Raw genomic sequence first — 16029 nt, 5'->3', positions numbered from 1 at the left:
TTCTATGAAGCTCACAAAACTTTCTGGCTTAATTTCTGACGGGTGAATTCTTACTTTGCCCTCCGGATCTGCTGCCCTGCACTGACCCTGTTACGTCTAGCCGCTCGTCCAAGTAGAAATGCCATCCTTCTTCTCTAGCCAGCCACGACTGACCTTCCCAGAGCCCAGCCAAGATCTGACCCTTCAGGGCACCCCACGGTCCCCCAGGAGGCGAACCTCGGCTCGTGTGCCGCAGAGGGCTGCTTGTTACCGCTGAACGCTCTAAAAGGCTCGTCATCCCTGGAACCGTCTCTCTTTGCTGCTGTAAGGCTGAACTTGGACTGACTGTCCACAAGTCATAGGGGATATGGAATTTCTAAGGCAGACAGTTTTTGGCTTACTTATATTCACTGGGACTCCATATTCTTTTCTTTCTTTGCTTTCCTTTTTTCATTTTTTAAAGACAGAGTATAACTGCAGCCCAGGCTCTCTGCTCTGCCTTGCAGTCCTCCTGCCTCAACTTCCCCTGAGCTGGGATTACAGGCCTGTACCACCACACCAACTCTCAGCAGGATTCCTTGTATGATGTAGGTTAAATGGATAAGAAGCTGCTGGTGGCTACCGAGTGCTGTGTAGTCCATATTCAGGAGAGGCTACAGCTGCTATCAGAGATTTGAAGGTGAAATAAAAAAGAAGCCCCATTTGAACTGTTCAGTGGTTTTATAAAAAATTCTCGAACTCTTGGATAAAACAAGAGGGAAGAACACATGGGGAAAGAGAAAAGTCTGCCTGGCATGGAGGTGTGGGTCCACAGTCCCAGCACTCGGGAGGCTAAGGCAGAGGACTATGAGTTCCAGGCCACCCTGCTACAGCAGGGAACCCAGGCTACAGCTGTCCCAAAAAACTTAAACGACAGCAACAACAAAAAGGAAGGAAAGAGCAGAGGGAGGGAGGGAGGGGAAAACGAGGAACGGACTGGAACAGGACTCCCTGCGCTGTCGTCCCCTGGGCAGGGGAACGGTTCTGCCCTCGCCAGCACCTCCCCTTACACCTACTCCCAGAAGCGTCCCCAGAATTCTTGCTCATGACGGAAGGGAACCCTGGAAGGAGTGACAGAGAAATCCCGCAGTGCTGCACTGCCCTAGAATGTCACCGAGGAGCGCCCAGTCCTGCGGCGCCTGCCCTGAAGACCTGGCCCGCTACGTGCAGCCCCACGAGCCTGGCCGGGGAGCCCTGGAGCCCTGGGCACAAAGCTCCTCTGTCTCACTGTCGTCCCCATGGTCACCTACCATTCTGAGTGAGCTTTGTGGAGCAGATGAGTGTGGCGATCTGAAAACTGTCCTTCGTGCTGTCCTTGCTAGGGATGAAGGCGGCCGGGTTTCTGGATGCCTGGAGTTCCTTTTCTTCCATCTCCGTCTTGGTCCCAGGCAGCGTCAGGTAGGACTTAGCATCTTCCATCTTCCTGTTGTCACCCTGAGGAGGAGGCCTGTTAGGGATGCCCTTGGGCACCATTTCCTACATGCACGAGGGAGCTTCTACCGGGAGCCAGTGCAGGTCTGGACGGGGTGCGTGGCTTTGTCAATGTACCCTTCACGCTCCCACGCCCCAACTCAGGCACGGTGATATCTTTGGGCTGAATTTGAGCCCAGAAACAATTTTTTCACAGAATGAAAATGGAATAAGTTATAAACCAGAAGCCAGAATGTTCTAGTCTCTGCCAGAAGTAAGTAACTGTGTTACAGAATACAGCTGGATTTCATATTCTTGAACCTATAAATGGTCAGTGCTGTCTGTACATCCTTGGGGTGACAGAGGAAGAAGTGGTTTGCTGCACCTTCTAGAAGTATTACAAATGATGGAGATTTTACGGAAAACATTCTTCAGACAGATGCATCTCAAAAGAGCTGCCATCTGTGCGGCCTCCTCCTGCCCCGGATATTCCTGGATAGAGATCCAGCATCTACTTTATACTTTACAGTCTCGTGCACGCAAGGACGTGGCAACAGTTAAGAGGACAGAACGCAGGCAGGAAAGGAAGCAAGGCCCAAGAACACAGCAGTGGTGCCTGGTGCATGGAGATACGAAAGGCACATCCTACCACACCCACCCCACTAACCAGGCCCGAGCGGCACTGATGGCCAGCGGGGCGACAGCGGGGGTGAGGCTGCCCCTTCCCTGCTCGGCCCGGGGCAACTCTTTGCATGCAGGTGAGATGCTGTGCAAAGGCGTAATAACAATGCCACTCGCTGTCCAGAGAGGGATGGAAACCAGACCCTGCTGGCTTGGGGACATTAAGGGACAAATGTGTATTGCTCTCAAGAGGACTCTGATGTCTGTGCAAATCTGAAAGGAGGCTTAGAAGCCAGTTTCAGCGGGGGAAAGACATCCTCGAACGTTCTGGGCCTCATCCTGCGGGTAGCACCTTATACACCACCAGGTCGTGCCTCCCGTCCCGGAGCGTCGTCCCGTCGTTGTTCATCAGCTTCACGAAGGCCACCCCAAAAGGTCGCTCGGATTTATCTCTGGCTGAAAAGACAGAAATGTATGTAACGCCGGGCAGAGACGCTTGATTTCACATTTGCTCTGAAGAGTGATGTCAGACTCCGACGCACACAAGTCAGAGAGGCACAGTGAGCCCCACTCCGAAATCAGCGGCCGCCCCAGGGTGGCGCCTCTTCCCACACCCCCTGATAAAGGAGCCCAGCACCCCAGAATCCGCCGAACTGGAAATGCTGGTGCTGCCGCCCACTCTCCCCATGCCAACACCTCGTCCTAACTCCTGCGGAGCTGCTCCCTCTTTCTCTCCTCCACTTCTGGTCCTACCCGAGGCAGGGTCACCCTCACCTCTTCCATTTCCTGCTCCTCCTCCTTCAGGACTGAGACCAAGGCCTTCACACTGAGCAGCATCCTCAGCTCCTTTCATTTTTTGTTTTTGTTTTGTTTTGTTTTGTTTTTAAATTTTAAGACAGGGTCTCACTAAGTTACCTGGGCTGGGCTCAAACTTACAATCGCCCTACCTCAGCTTCCCAGAGTTCTGGGGGTGTCAGGTGTGTGCCACCGTACCTGCTCTGCTATTTACTTCTACAAACTCCTCCTAATGGGCTCCAGTCCTTTCCCACCCAGCACGTTCTCCATCCTGCAGCCAGAGGGAGGCCCCCAAAGCCCAGTTCACCCAGGCAACTGGCCTGTTTCAAAGCCTTTGGTGAGGTCCCTCACTTTAGGCTGTTCTGACAGATGCTGTGGTAGTTATTAGTCTTCAGGGCTAATTATGCCTGCTCACTGCTCCCCAGCACACAGCTAGGGGCATTTTGTGGCACCCAAGGAGCGGGGTCCCATGCGGGGAGAAAGGGCACGAGTCGGCCTGTAGGCTCCCTGCCCAGTCTAGACTTCGAAACCTGGCGACTTGTAGGCAGTTCTCGGTGCAGACATGGCTCTGGGGTCTGCAGTGACTGTCACGACCCCACACCGCCTCTGCAGTAATCTATAGCCCCACTACTTCTCCTATACCCCCGTTCTCCTGCTTAGGGTCACCTAGGCTGTTGCAACACTGGGGTATGTGGAGAAAGCTAGCCCCCGCCCGCAAACCTACAGCAAAACTAAAACCAGAAGCCAGCTTGCTATAGCTCCTTTCTAACACGGGGAAAAAAGAATCTCATCTTTCACGAACTGGCCCCTGGCCAGCTAAAATCACCTAGAATCAGAGAGCCTGGCATCAGTCCAACCCCATCACTGGTTAGTTAGCCCTGTGGGCCTCTCGGCACCTTGGGTTTTCTATGAGCAGTTGGGGGTGAAAGTTCAGATCTATCTTGTCAGATTACCGTGGATACTAAAAATAGCATATAAAGGGGGCATTAAGAAGCGTAGGCTACAAACTAAGATGTTAGTTGAGCTTTGTCTACGTGGTTAGTCTGCCCTATCTGGATTCAACCAGTTCTGGATCAGGATGACCTTACATTGCTACTGGCGTGGACCATGTTAGGCTATGACGGCTGCACCTGCACTGAACACGCAGCACCCCCTTCCTTGTTGTTATTCCCTGCACAGTGCAGCAAGACAAGTGTGTGCACGGCACCGCACCGCATCCGGCACCGTGAATGATGCAGAGGCAATTTGAAGAATACGGAAGATGGCGTAGGTTACAGAAAGTCTTACGCTATTTTACTTAATGGACTTGAACACGCAGATTTTATTATCTGTGTGGGGTTCCATAAGAGATACTGAGGACACCTGTTTTATGCAGAACCATATGCAATGACTGACATTGGATTTTTTAGTCCACAAAAATGGCAATTTCATAAAGTTTAACATGATATTATTAGTATTAGTAGTAATAGTAGTAGTGATTCTGAGGATTGAATCCAGAGCTTTCACACTGAGCTACATCCCTAAAACTTTTATTTTGAGATAGAGTCTCCTAAGTCATGAAGTTGCCTGGGCTGGGCTTGAATTTGTGACCCTCCTGCCTCAGCCTCCCATGGTGCTGGGATTACAGGTGTGTGCCACCAACCCAATATTACTCTTGCTCTGCTGTTCCCACTTTAGCCATGCTGAGCTCATTTTGGATCCCCATACTTCTTCCCCGGGCCGACTTCTGCTCACCCTCGAGTCTCAGCTAAGACGTAGGAAACCCGATGCATAAATACGCAGATGGGGCAAGAGGAGCTGAGCCACACTCCAGAGCTCTGCCCATGTGTGGCACAAGTCACCCTTTTCTGGACATAATCACCCACCTACCGGTCCATCCTCCTAACCACGGCCCTGGGGGGCTGCGTCCCACTGGTGGTTAGATACCGAGCTCTGCCTGCGGCCCGGGATGTGGACGAGTGAGGTGCACACATTTGGACGAAGGAGTTACTCTTCTATACAGTACCGAATAACAGCAAGAGAGCTGCAGAAGTGCCAGCATCACTCTCAGAACAGTTTGCTACTCATTTCCCACTTCAGAGAAGCCAACGTGTGAACCGGAGGATCCAGTGGTCTTCTCGCTGCAGGATGTCTCAGCTGTGTGGCCACGTGCACTGTGACTGTCCCAGCGGAAATGCCACTTCCTACACGACCTCCGCGTTCTTTGCCAGGCAGCACCTGCCAGGGTCTTACAGAACTCACTGGGGCAAACGCTGGGGCACAGCTGCAGCGCAGACTTGGCAAGCCCAGGAAAACGGACTCTCCTGAGTCCCTCTGCACCAATAAATTCTTAAACAGAGTCGCCAAGTGTCCGCTTTGCAAGCACGAAACTACAGCACAAAAGCACGGTTAAGTGTAAGAAAATGCTCCCCATGAAAGAACCACGTGGTACTTACATTCCTGAGACGACCTGTGTCGGAAGCTGAATCGGATGTGGCAGCGGCTGACATCCTCTATAGCAATGAATACCTGCGTGACGGAAAGCGTCAACAGCTTAGAGACAAGCAGCACCTTGCAGTGAAGGCCCATTTTATAGAATGAGGCCCACGTTTGGTGCATTTTTTGGTTATGGTGACACAACAATGTAACTACTTAGGAGGTACATCAGGATGTTCTGATTCATATATACAATGTCCAGTCATCAAATCAGGGTACTGTATCTCCAGTTTAGACTTCTATCTTTTCTTTTTGAATTTTTATTAGCCCATGTTTCCGGAGCATACACGGTGACTACATTCCTCAGAGAGCTGACAGAGGTACATAATGCACGATCCTTTCTTTACGGTGAGTATATATTCAACATTCTTGCTCCCAGGTATTTCGAGATACACAACAATGATTAGGTTCAATGTTAGTATTTCACTATGGCACAAATACCTACAGAGTAAGACGGCTTTAAGATTTCATTACCAGGACACCAAGCTATTTTTATGATAAAAGAAGCTCAGAACAGCTTGGTGTTTATTCTAAATTCAGAGTATGGAGACATTACAAATTTCTAGTATTTTCTCATTTATGAAACAGTCAATAGTTCAGAGGGAAAAAACCAGTACTTTGAGATCTACATAGGACCTTTCAGACTGCAAGATGTATAAGATAAGATCAGAGGCTAGATCACAAGGAAAAGAAAATAATGAGGCACAGAAGTGTTCAGATTCAGAGAGGGGACAGGGAAACATCCACCAGGCAAGAGAAGGAGCAGCGAATGTTTGGGAAATAGTTCAAAAACCCCTGGCACGATTATATAATGGAACATTATGCAAGCATCTTAACGAGTATTTCTGAAAAACTCACAATGCCTGAGAGAAGCAGCTTTAGAAAACAAAACAATAAATTTGAATTCATACGAATGGTATCATGCAAAACATGAGCCATAAGACTCGGAAGTGAGCTGAGCGCCGTACTTGGGGGCAGGGCTTTGTTTTGTTTCCAGTTTTCTAGGAAGCGCTCCTGTGACTCTGGCCATCCAAAAGTGTGGGTGCAGCCTGGGGTTCAGAGGAAGGGCCTCCAGGTCAGGGGCTGACGCAGAGGAGCTTCAGGGCCTCGGGGTCCCCTCTCGGAGGAAGAGGGCTTGTGCCTCAGCTTGTTCAGTAATACGCAGGGCCACTGTGGGCCCACAGGAGATGCCCGATCTGAGAAGGGATTGGAATCTGTAAAACTCTCTTGAAGATTGAAAAGCAGCCCAGAAAACTTGGATAGGGGCCAAGAAAAACACATGCTAGGAAAGTGCTTGCAGGGTGTGAAATTCGCTTGGTTCTGGACCATCTTGGCAGTCTGCTGCCTTATTCCTACAACCCCAAGTTCCTCTCTTCGGATTTCTGTACGTTATGAGTAAGAATGTTAGTGAAGAGTGCTGGGTTTATGAAAGGTGGATGCTCCGATACAGAATGACAAACTACCAATTCATTTACCTTATCTACAACTTCACAGTGAGGCCCGATGATTTGGGAGTGAAAAGAAGAGAGGGATATAAGTGAGATTTAACAGATGACACAAGTGACAAATCTCGAATTCCTACCTTGACAGTCTCATACCAACAGGGCTGCTTGACCTGGTAGTAGACGACAGACTTGTATTCCGACATGCCTTCGTATCCAGCACCAGGGTGAATTGCTTTCTTTGGATGGAAAGAAAACATTGGGAGGGGTTATACCGTCCTGAATGCAAGAGTACTGAATACACTTGGCATGAGTCCCTGCTCCCAACACGTTTAGTGCATGCCTTATACTGGCACCTGTGAGCTGATGGATCATAAGGGCTGAGGAGTAGAGCAGGACTGGATTTCTACCGCTTTTCTCAATGGGTCAAAGTATATAAATCTGGTAGCAGGTAAAGGACCCAGCACCTTTGAGTGCTGTGATTTTTACTCTCTCATCTACTCTACAGCATACATTCTCTCCCTTCCCTCCTGTCCTTCCCTCTTTTATCTCCTGCCTTTACACTGATATAAACCCAGGCCATTCTGGGGAGAGACAATTTTGCTAAGGTGCCCAGGGTGGGCTTGCATTAGCTGTCCTCCTACCTCAGCCTCCCAGGGTGCTGCAGTTATAAGCTGGCAATGCCACATCTGGCTGGGGACTTGGTGTAACTGTTCAGCATGTTCCCTCAAACTCGGGGCTGTGCCTTTTCCTAGTAATGAGTCAACCAGTTCAGGAGAACAAGGACTCGATAGCGATGTCTCCAAGCTGGTTTGCAAAACTATGAAATGAGCAACTGGGGGGGGTGTGCATTTTGACCCGTGGGGATCAAATGGCACTGTTTATCCCTCTGACATAGAACACAACCTCGCTTAGCAAATCTGTAAATCTGTTTCCTTCAAAGATGGTAACCTCCATGGGGAAGAGAAGGACCTAGTTCCTTGTCCCTGAGTGAAGAGCTTTACTCTTAGATTCCACGGCTGCTAACTATGGTGCATCTATGAGGACGCCAGGTTTTGGCGGAGGTGATGACGGCCTGCAGTGACCACCCCACCTCTCCTCTTTAATGTCAGAATCCAGATCTCCTAATCTTATCTCTGTGGTTCCTCTGCACAGGCAGAAAGCTGCCACAGTTGGAGAGCTGTGGACTGGAAGTCAGGAGCCCTGGATCCATACCAGCTCTGCCTTTAACTCCCATGTCTTCCAGACAAAGGAACTTCTCTATTTGGGACTGCAGATTCCTGATGATCAAGCCAGAGAGCAGCAGAGGGCTGACCTCTGTCCCAGGCCCTCGGAGCTCAGTGGGCCCTCAGGGGCCCCCTAGGCTCCTCTGGCCCAGTTGAAAGTGAGGTGTCCTTCAAAGTGGTTGGGTATCTGTGGTACCCTGCTTAGGCGCCAAAGGAAATGACTACGCTCAAGTGTCACTGAAAATGCTCAAGAACCTGTGCATCCCTGATCTACAGTGGCAGGAGCTACTTCTTAGCCCAGAAATAAAGACTGTAAATGGCCTCATTAGTAAAACTGGTCCACGATAATCACAAATTGCACAGCTTTTACACTGTTTCCTTATGAACAACCAAACCACCCTACTATGGAAAACAAGAAGGCCAGAGTCTCTCGGACTGTAAAGCAGGGTGTGAGGGCAGTGGGGTTCCGGGGAGATGCCGTGTACCTCCAAGAGGTTTCCGTCTTCGTCAAACACAGACATGGTCACCTCCACATTCTTGGGCGTCTTCTTCTTCCCTTTGTCAAACTCACCATGGATCAGGGTGACGTAAATGTCATTGCGAACGTCTCCTGCAATGCGACAGCTCATCTGTGAGTGGTGCTGAGAACAGCTGTTTCAGACTTTCAAGGTGTAATGCAACATAAGCGATAAATCAGAATGAGCTATTCGTTCAACAACAGCCTTTCACAGGTCCATCTCTTGAGCTTCTTTTCCCGGTCCATCATGTCTTTGAAATGCAGCTTTTATAAGACATTCTCTTCAGAAGTAATTCTTTACTACTAAGTAAATGATTAATTATTATTTAGTAACTGTTTTCCAACAGTGCCTTGGAAATACATCTGCTAATAATAAGGGCGATTGCTTTTATTGAGGGCTTTTTGTTAACCAGAAAAAAGTATTAAAATTCGTTAGCCGGGCGTGGTGGCGCACACCTGAAATCCCAAGCGCTCAGGAGGCTGAGGCAGGAGGATCGCTGTGAGCTCAAGACCAGCCTGGGCTACATAGTGAGTTCCAGGTCAGTCTCAACTACATAGTGAGACCCTGACTCAAAAAAACAAACAAAAAAATGTGTTAATAAACATGAAATTCTCACACTGAACGAAAGTTTAAATGTTACTGAGATACACAAAAGACTGGTGAAATACACAAAGCATTTCACATTCCTGGGTGAGGAGACACAGTATTAAGAAATGACAACAACTGCAGGATATACACCGTCTTCTCTTGTGAAAAACAAAACCTTACAGCAACATGAGCAAACAGGGCTGCACAGTTTGAGCACCTGCCATTTTCATCACTCCTTCCATTCGAAAAAGAAAAATCCTGCCTATCGTTTTTGAGGGAGAAAGATAAAAAGGTGAGTTCGCACAGTCCACTTTGAAATCTTCACTGCCACACTGCCAGTGGAGAAACTGGTAATTTGTGTCAGAAGCCTTAGATGACACAAAGCAATTCCAATGCTAAGCACAGGCATGAGTGTTTCAGTCAACAACAGACTGCGCGTACGACAGTGGCCCCACAAGGTGTTTCGCTTAATGCTGCTGTAGTTGCTCTGGTTTATATACAGTAAGTACATTCTCTGAGACTTGGGCCACAAGAAATCCTCCATTGACGCTTCTCGGGTGGTAAAACCATCATTACACCATGCATGATTGTATTAAAAGTGTAGACAATAGCTGGCTGAATACGGCCTCATCACAAGGTGCAGTAACATTCACTTCCAAGAACTGGCTGGGCCCCATCTCTGTAGCAAGAACTGGGCTATGTGCTCGGAGGTGGCCTCGCTGGGCTTGGGGGACAGGTCCATGAGTCACAAATGAACACATGAGGGTGTCAGTGTGCAAAGCAGCAATGGGGACAGACAAGCTGATGGTTCAAGAGTCCCTCAGTCTTTCTATGTGTGAGGGAAAGAAAGTAAGATGTCCAAGGTGACTTTCAGCTTGTTTGTGCAGCTGGGTTCATGGGGGTGCCCTCCCCTGCGAGAAAACACAACGGAGGGCACGAGCTCTAGATGCCCAGGAGCATGAGGTACACAAGAGGATGCTGAATGGAAAAGAAGCAATTAAAGAGGAAAGGGATCCAGGGAGGGGAGCGAACAGTCTCCACTCAAGTCCCGAGGCAAGGAGTAATGAGCCCTATGGCAATGGAGTGTGAAGGAGTCTGGGTGGTGAAGATAGGGTGTGAAAGCAATGGACGGATGGGACACACAGACCGGAACAGAGGGAAGCCCTGCCAAGACACAGCGAGGAGATGGCGGCCCGCAAGCCAAGACCAAAGGCCCCATGGGAAAACAGCCAAGCAGACACCTCGACCTTGGTCTTCTACTCAGAACTGCAAGAGTGAGGTGCCGTTTTTCATAACGCCTAGTCTGAGGAACTCTGTCATAGTGGCCCTAGCAAACTCACACCGGGGCCAAGGACAGGTGCTGAGGAATACTGAAGCAAAGCACAAGGTGATAATGAGGCGGCAGAGGACTCCTAGGAGTGGCCCCAGGGAAAGGGAGAGAAAAGCACAGGGTCACCAATGAGAGGGCAGAGGGTGCTTCCAAGCAGGAGGGGCTGCAAGTGCCACATGAGAGGCCAGGGTTGAACCGGAGGCTGGAGAGACCCGTTAAGACTCAGCAATCCTCGGGGCGGGCACTCTGGAGAGGCTGGAGCAGAGATGATCATGTCCAAGGCCCTGAGTGTGAAGAGGAGGGCGCAGAAGGAGCACCTGAGCTGCCCGGGGAGGTGGAGAGAAAAGCTAGAAGGTGGCTGAGCACATGCACATGGGGACAGAAGGATGGAGCTCCAGGCTGAGTGAACATCTTCTACACCTGGGTTCCTCAGACCTGGCTCACCCCCAGGAACCCCCAGGACACCCTGATTTCCGCCTCTTGTTTCCCAAGTTATCCGAGTCCCTGACCAGGAGCCCAACATTGAAAACCACTGTCCAAGACAAATCTTAAAGCCCACTGCTGCCTGTGAACCAATCCTAATGATAAAAAACATCCTCACATTTTCCGTTTCATGCCTGATTAAAAAAAAAAAAAAAAACAAAAAAACTCATCTTGTCCAAGTGATGAACTTTTTTACTTTTTAAGATTCCTGTCTCGCCTAGCAGTAAAGATGTCTTTAATAGGGACTGTTACCCATACTTATTTGTTTTAACATCAAGAACACACAGCATGGTCCCAGAACGTTGATGAATACGTCACCCTGGAATGAATGGATGGACTAAGTGGACAAAGAGCTAACTTCTCGTATGAAAGAAGAAGAGTAGATAATCCCCCTTCCATAACTTTCATTCATTCATTCCAGATACATCATATGTAAGCAACCTATGCCGCGATAAATCATTTCTGCCCATTCATTTCCCGAAGGAGGAATAAGATCCTGTATTACTCGAAAAGAAATCTTTATGCCGTAGATAACAAGTTGGTTTTCTAGAATTTTCCTAACACGATATGATTGGTTTTCTAGGAATTTTATTAACACTAATTAATAATATCAATTAATATTAACACTGACAAAGTTCTCTGAGAGGATGACTTCCTTTGAAGACCACTGTGAAGATTACGGAATACAGATCACCAACACGTGGTGGCGAAAAGGTCAAGTCAAAGGAAAAACGTGCAGAATGTCTACCTTGTCACAGAATGAAGAATGCAGGAGCACGGAAGGCGCCTAAGGGTGTGGAGCACAGGGTCCTCCTGAGACTGAGCAGGGCCCAGAAGCCCCCAGGGCTGGCGGTGCCCCAAGGAGGAAAGAAACATGCGAACCAAGCACATGAGTCTCCTGGACAGGAACCCCAAGTGATCCCTTACGCCCAGTGGTGGAAGTCTAGGGAAGGATTTGTAGAGAACACACAGAGGGGAAGTGTAAGCAGGCGGTGCTGAGACACATTTCACACTGTCTTCTTGGCCCTGCCCACCAGGCAGCCCTTAGGGTACTGCCATTCTGTATCTGCCCATCCTGGTGCCACTGAATGTAAATAACTGAGTTTTAGGGACTCAAATGGCCCCACCTGTCCTACCAGGGAAAACGCTTGCATGAAGAAGAACGGAAACCAGAGTCAAGGAAAGGGTTTACCTGGCAGTATTATTTCAGGAAAGCCCATTTTGCGGGCTATTGCTGTTGATCTGTCAACCAAATGTGAGAAATTCTTCTGAACCTGGGTGAGGTCACCAGGCAACAGCTTCAAGGACACCCAAAGCCCTTTAAGGAAAGAAAAGATACATTTTCAGTTCTCTGTATGATCTTCCTATCCTCTGCTACACACAGACATCAAGAAAAACATGAGTTGTGTAATAAAAACCAGGTTCCTTATTGTAAAGATGTAAATTATCAATCAGGCATGGTGGTGCATCCCTGTAATGCCAGGACTCTGGGAGGCTGAAGCAGGAGGATCACGAGCTTGAACCCCGCCTAGGCAACTTAGGCAATTTATGGAGATGCTGCCTCAAAGGTTTTTTAAAAATTTAAAAAGGGCTGAGGATGTAGCTCAGCACCAAGGCCCTAGGTTCAATCCCCAGTATTTAAAAATCCAAAAACTAAAACAAAAATGTAAATTCTCCCCCGATTAACTTGTAATTTTAATGGTACTGTCATCAAATTAATAACAGGACTTCTTTAAGAATCTGACAGAGAGGGCTGGGGATTTAGCTCAGTGGTGCCACACCTGCCTGGCAAGCACTAGGTCCTGAGTTCGATCCCCAGTACCAGGAAAAAAAAAAAAATCTGACAGAGAAATGAACAGATCTTTACTACCAAAATACCAAAATATGTAGTGAGATGAGTGGTCAGAAAGATACACAAGTCACTGGAAGCAATGAGATTTAATACTGTAACATATGGCAAAAGAGCCTAAACAAATCATGAGAAAGAACACACTCAACTTCATTAATTACAGTTTTCTTACTATTTTAATACAGAATAAATTGAACTTCTCACCTCCGTCACTAAAATAAATTCCTACTAAATACATAACAAAACACACATGAAATTAGACAAGTGTTGTGGTGCACACTTGTAAACCTAGCACTTGGAAGGCTGAGGCAGGAAGATTTCTGTAAGTTTAAGGCCAGCCTGAACTATATAGGAAGACTCTGTCTCAAAAAAAATAATTAATTAATTAATTAAAGGATGTGTACAGTTATCAAATCAAAATGAACTACTTGGTGAGATATTTATAAGAAATTATGAATGTGTAGCCACTAAAAGTTCTTGGAGGCCAGAGATTTTAGCTCAGTGGTTCTGCTACCTGCCTTGTAAAAGCAAGGACCCAAGTTCAATCCCTGGTAGCAAAAAAAACAAAAACAAAAACAAAAACAAATAAAATAAAAGTTCTTACAAATACACAGGGCATAAATAAAATTCATAGGGAAATATAAAAAGTTTATAATTATATAGCGAACCAAAAGCTAGAAAAATGTGTCTTAAATAATAGAAAATTGTTATCCTCGTGACATAAAAAGCCCATAAAATCTGAGATGGGAAACTCATGATACATACATGTGTGTGTGTGTGTGTGTGTGTGTGTGTAAATTTGTAAGAACACAAGAAGGCTGGAAATTCATCTTCAAACTACTTATTAAAATGCAAGAGGACCATGGCCAGGGATTTAGCTCAGTGGTTCCACAACCTGCCTCATAAGCACAAGGACCCGAGTTTGATTCCTGGTACCAAGAAAAAAAAAAAAAATGCAAGAGGACCATGGAGTCTTCTTCTCACCAACATGTTGGTACAGATTTTTAAACATTGGTTTACAAAGCAGGAAGAGCCCAAGTCTGAGGGCTCAGGCCTGGCGCCAGGCCCCACTGGGAGAGACCCAGGGTTAGCAATCTGGCAACACAATGTCTTTGGGGTAAATTGGTTTCTGCCATGTGATCCAGAAATCCACTTCGGGAATTTTCTTGGGGAGCTAATCTCCTAATAGAGGAAAAGCTCCACTATAAAGATAGTCATTATGGATTCATCACTTAAATGTACAGTGGTGACAATTAGAGCACTTAAGTGTTTATCTAGTGGACTGAATTTTCTTACATCTTTTAGGTAAAATTTACAGGAGGTCGTTGTTGTGGACTAAGCTAAAAGACCAGGCGAAAAGTCAAAGCAGAGTCGACCTCCATGTCATCGAAAGAAAACTCACGTGTTCCCTGACTTTCAGAGAAATCAGGATTGGCGAGGTAATAGCTAAATTTCCCAAACTGGCCAGTTTCAACTGGCGCGATAATGACATTTCCTCTAATTTCAACCTTACAAAAAAAGTAACCTGATGTCGACCGATCAGGTATTTTCCTTCTGTTTTATGTCTCTGTGCTCCCCTTACAGGAAAAGGAACTTTGAAACAACCAAGCGTTGTTTTGTTCTCTTTTTTCCAGGCTCTGTCTATAAGAGCAAGCTTTCCCACTCAGCACAACAGAACACTTATTCTATTTTATTGAACGAAGTGGTGCCTGATTCTACAAGAGAAAATGAAGTAAAAATACCAAGATGCAAAAAAGAAATCTTAAATTGTATTGTAACGGTTTTTTCTTTTTGAACAGTTTAAGCAATAAAGTATTAATGGGACTGCAAAAAAATATCGGTAAAGAACAGAAAAACATGTGAAAAGGGCTTGTTTTGTTGTTCTGTAGCAAGAAAGAAATACTGCTTTTGGTTTGTTTTTTGTTGTTGTTTCAGACAGGGTCTTGCTGTGTAGTCCAGGCTGGCCTTGACTCATGGGAATCCTGTCTTAATCTTCCAAGCGCTGGGATCTCAGGCATGTACTACCATGCCCGGCACAGAAAAAAGAAACCACACGTACATAGTAATATATTTAGTATAAGTGCTTTCTTCTCTAAAAGTATATTCTTAGGTAAAGACCTCCCAGAAACCAAATATGTTTAGCTGTTCACAGACTATTTACTGCTCACATGTCTCTTTTGCTCAGGATACTGATATACACACCTGAAACTAAAGTTACTGAAAGTAATGTATTATCTGACCACTGACTTTTCAAAAAAACAGCTTCAGGGTAGTAAAAAAAAAAAAAAGTGACTCAAACTTCAAAGTGATCAAAATAGGGTCTCTCTTGGTATTTGAATTTTAAAACTTTGACTATTTTCATTATCGTTTGTGTTTAATAGGGAGTCTCCAAAAGCAGAACTTCTCCTAGTTTAAACTTCAGTCAATGGAACAATTACAGGGTGGTGCTTGTGAGGTAGCCGGGTGTTTTCCATCTGTACTGCTTTGGTCTTCTTCTTCCCAGTTAGGAGACATCACAGAATACACTGAATCCCTTTCCTTTGTGCATTTACTGAGAGTCAATGCTGAGAATGTGGGACAGGAGAGGATGGAGAGATAAACTGCTCTATAGCATTCCCGAATCATCCGCGTTTCCCACTGGGTACATCCTGCCTGCTACAGGGTTAGGGATCCCCAGTGGGCGGTCCTGCAAGGCTGTCTTATCAGGGAGGGACAGGAAAAGGGCCCGAGTCCAAGGCCAGGGCTCTGAGGTCCCCTCCCAGCCTCTCCCAGGCGCTGTACCTTGTCCTTTGTGATTCACTTCCTTGGTTGCTATGACTTTATTCAAGACTGAAGTGAGCGGCTCGTTTTCCCCAATCACACTGGAGGTCATCAGGGGCGCCATGATGAGCTGTCTCTGCCGGATGTAAGTTTCCATAGCGATTCTGGGAAGAAGGAGAGGTGAGGAGAAAAAGTGTGTGTGTGTGTGGGGGGTATCTCTCCGCCTCAGACAGTGGAGGATTTTAGGGAATAATCTGGAAATTTACACACTACATCTTATCAGAGGGCGCCTTCTATTGTTAAGGACAGATGACAAGGGCCACTGCTTTGGAGGAAGCTCCTGCATCTAGCTACAGCAAACCAGGCTAAAAATGAAAACACCCCTGGGAGGATGAGGCAGGAGGACCATTGGGAGCTGGAGGTCAGCCTGGGCTACAAAGCAAGACCCTGTCTCAATTGAGAAAAAAAAAAATCAAACCAGAATCACTCTTGGTAAAGGTCCAGGCTGTGAGTG

The 16029-nt window shown here is 47.0% G+C and overlaps 1 protein-coding gene across 5 annotated transcripts in view; it reads right to left on the bottom strand.

Moving 5' to 3' along the window:
- Positions 1–16029, bottom strand: part of Dock5 (dedicator of cytokinesis 5) — a 182116-nt gene that overhangs the window by 66470 nt on the left and 99617 nt on the right. For all 5 annotated transcript variants that reach the window (XR_004517887.1, XM_033765488.1, XM_010623721.3 and 2 more), the window contains 7 exons: positions 15537–15679; positions 12099–12224; positions 8473–8597; positions 6902–7000; positions 5280–5352; positions 2402–2505; positions 1269–1452 (listed from right to left, as the gene is read on the bottom strand). Coding sequence is in view for 4 of the 5 variants with exons in the window: in XM_033765488.1 (XP_033621379.1) it covers positions 1269–1452; positions 2402–2505; positions 5280–5352; positions 6902–7000; positions 8473–8597; positions 12099–12224; positions 15537–15679 (854 nt within the window). In the remaining variant the exon portion in view is untranslated. The remainder of the gene's footprint in view (positions 1–1268; positions 1453–2401; positions 2506–5279; positions 5353–6901; positions 7001–8472; positions 8598–12098; positions 12225–15536; positions 15680–16029) is intronic.

Source organism: Fukomys damarensis, unplaced genomic scaffold (genome assembly GCF_012274545.1).
Source record: "Fukomys damarensis isolate Sample0158 unplaced genomic scaffold, DMR_v1.0_HiC HiC_scaffold_18, whole genome shotgun sequence".
Taxonomy (NCBI): Eukaryota; Metazoa; Chordata; class Mammalia; order Rodentia; family Bathyergidae; genus Fukomys; species Fukomys damarensis.
The sequence above is the reverse complement of the archived record's forward strand: the minus strand, read 5'-3'. Positions and strand labels throughout refer to the sequence as shown.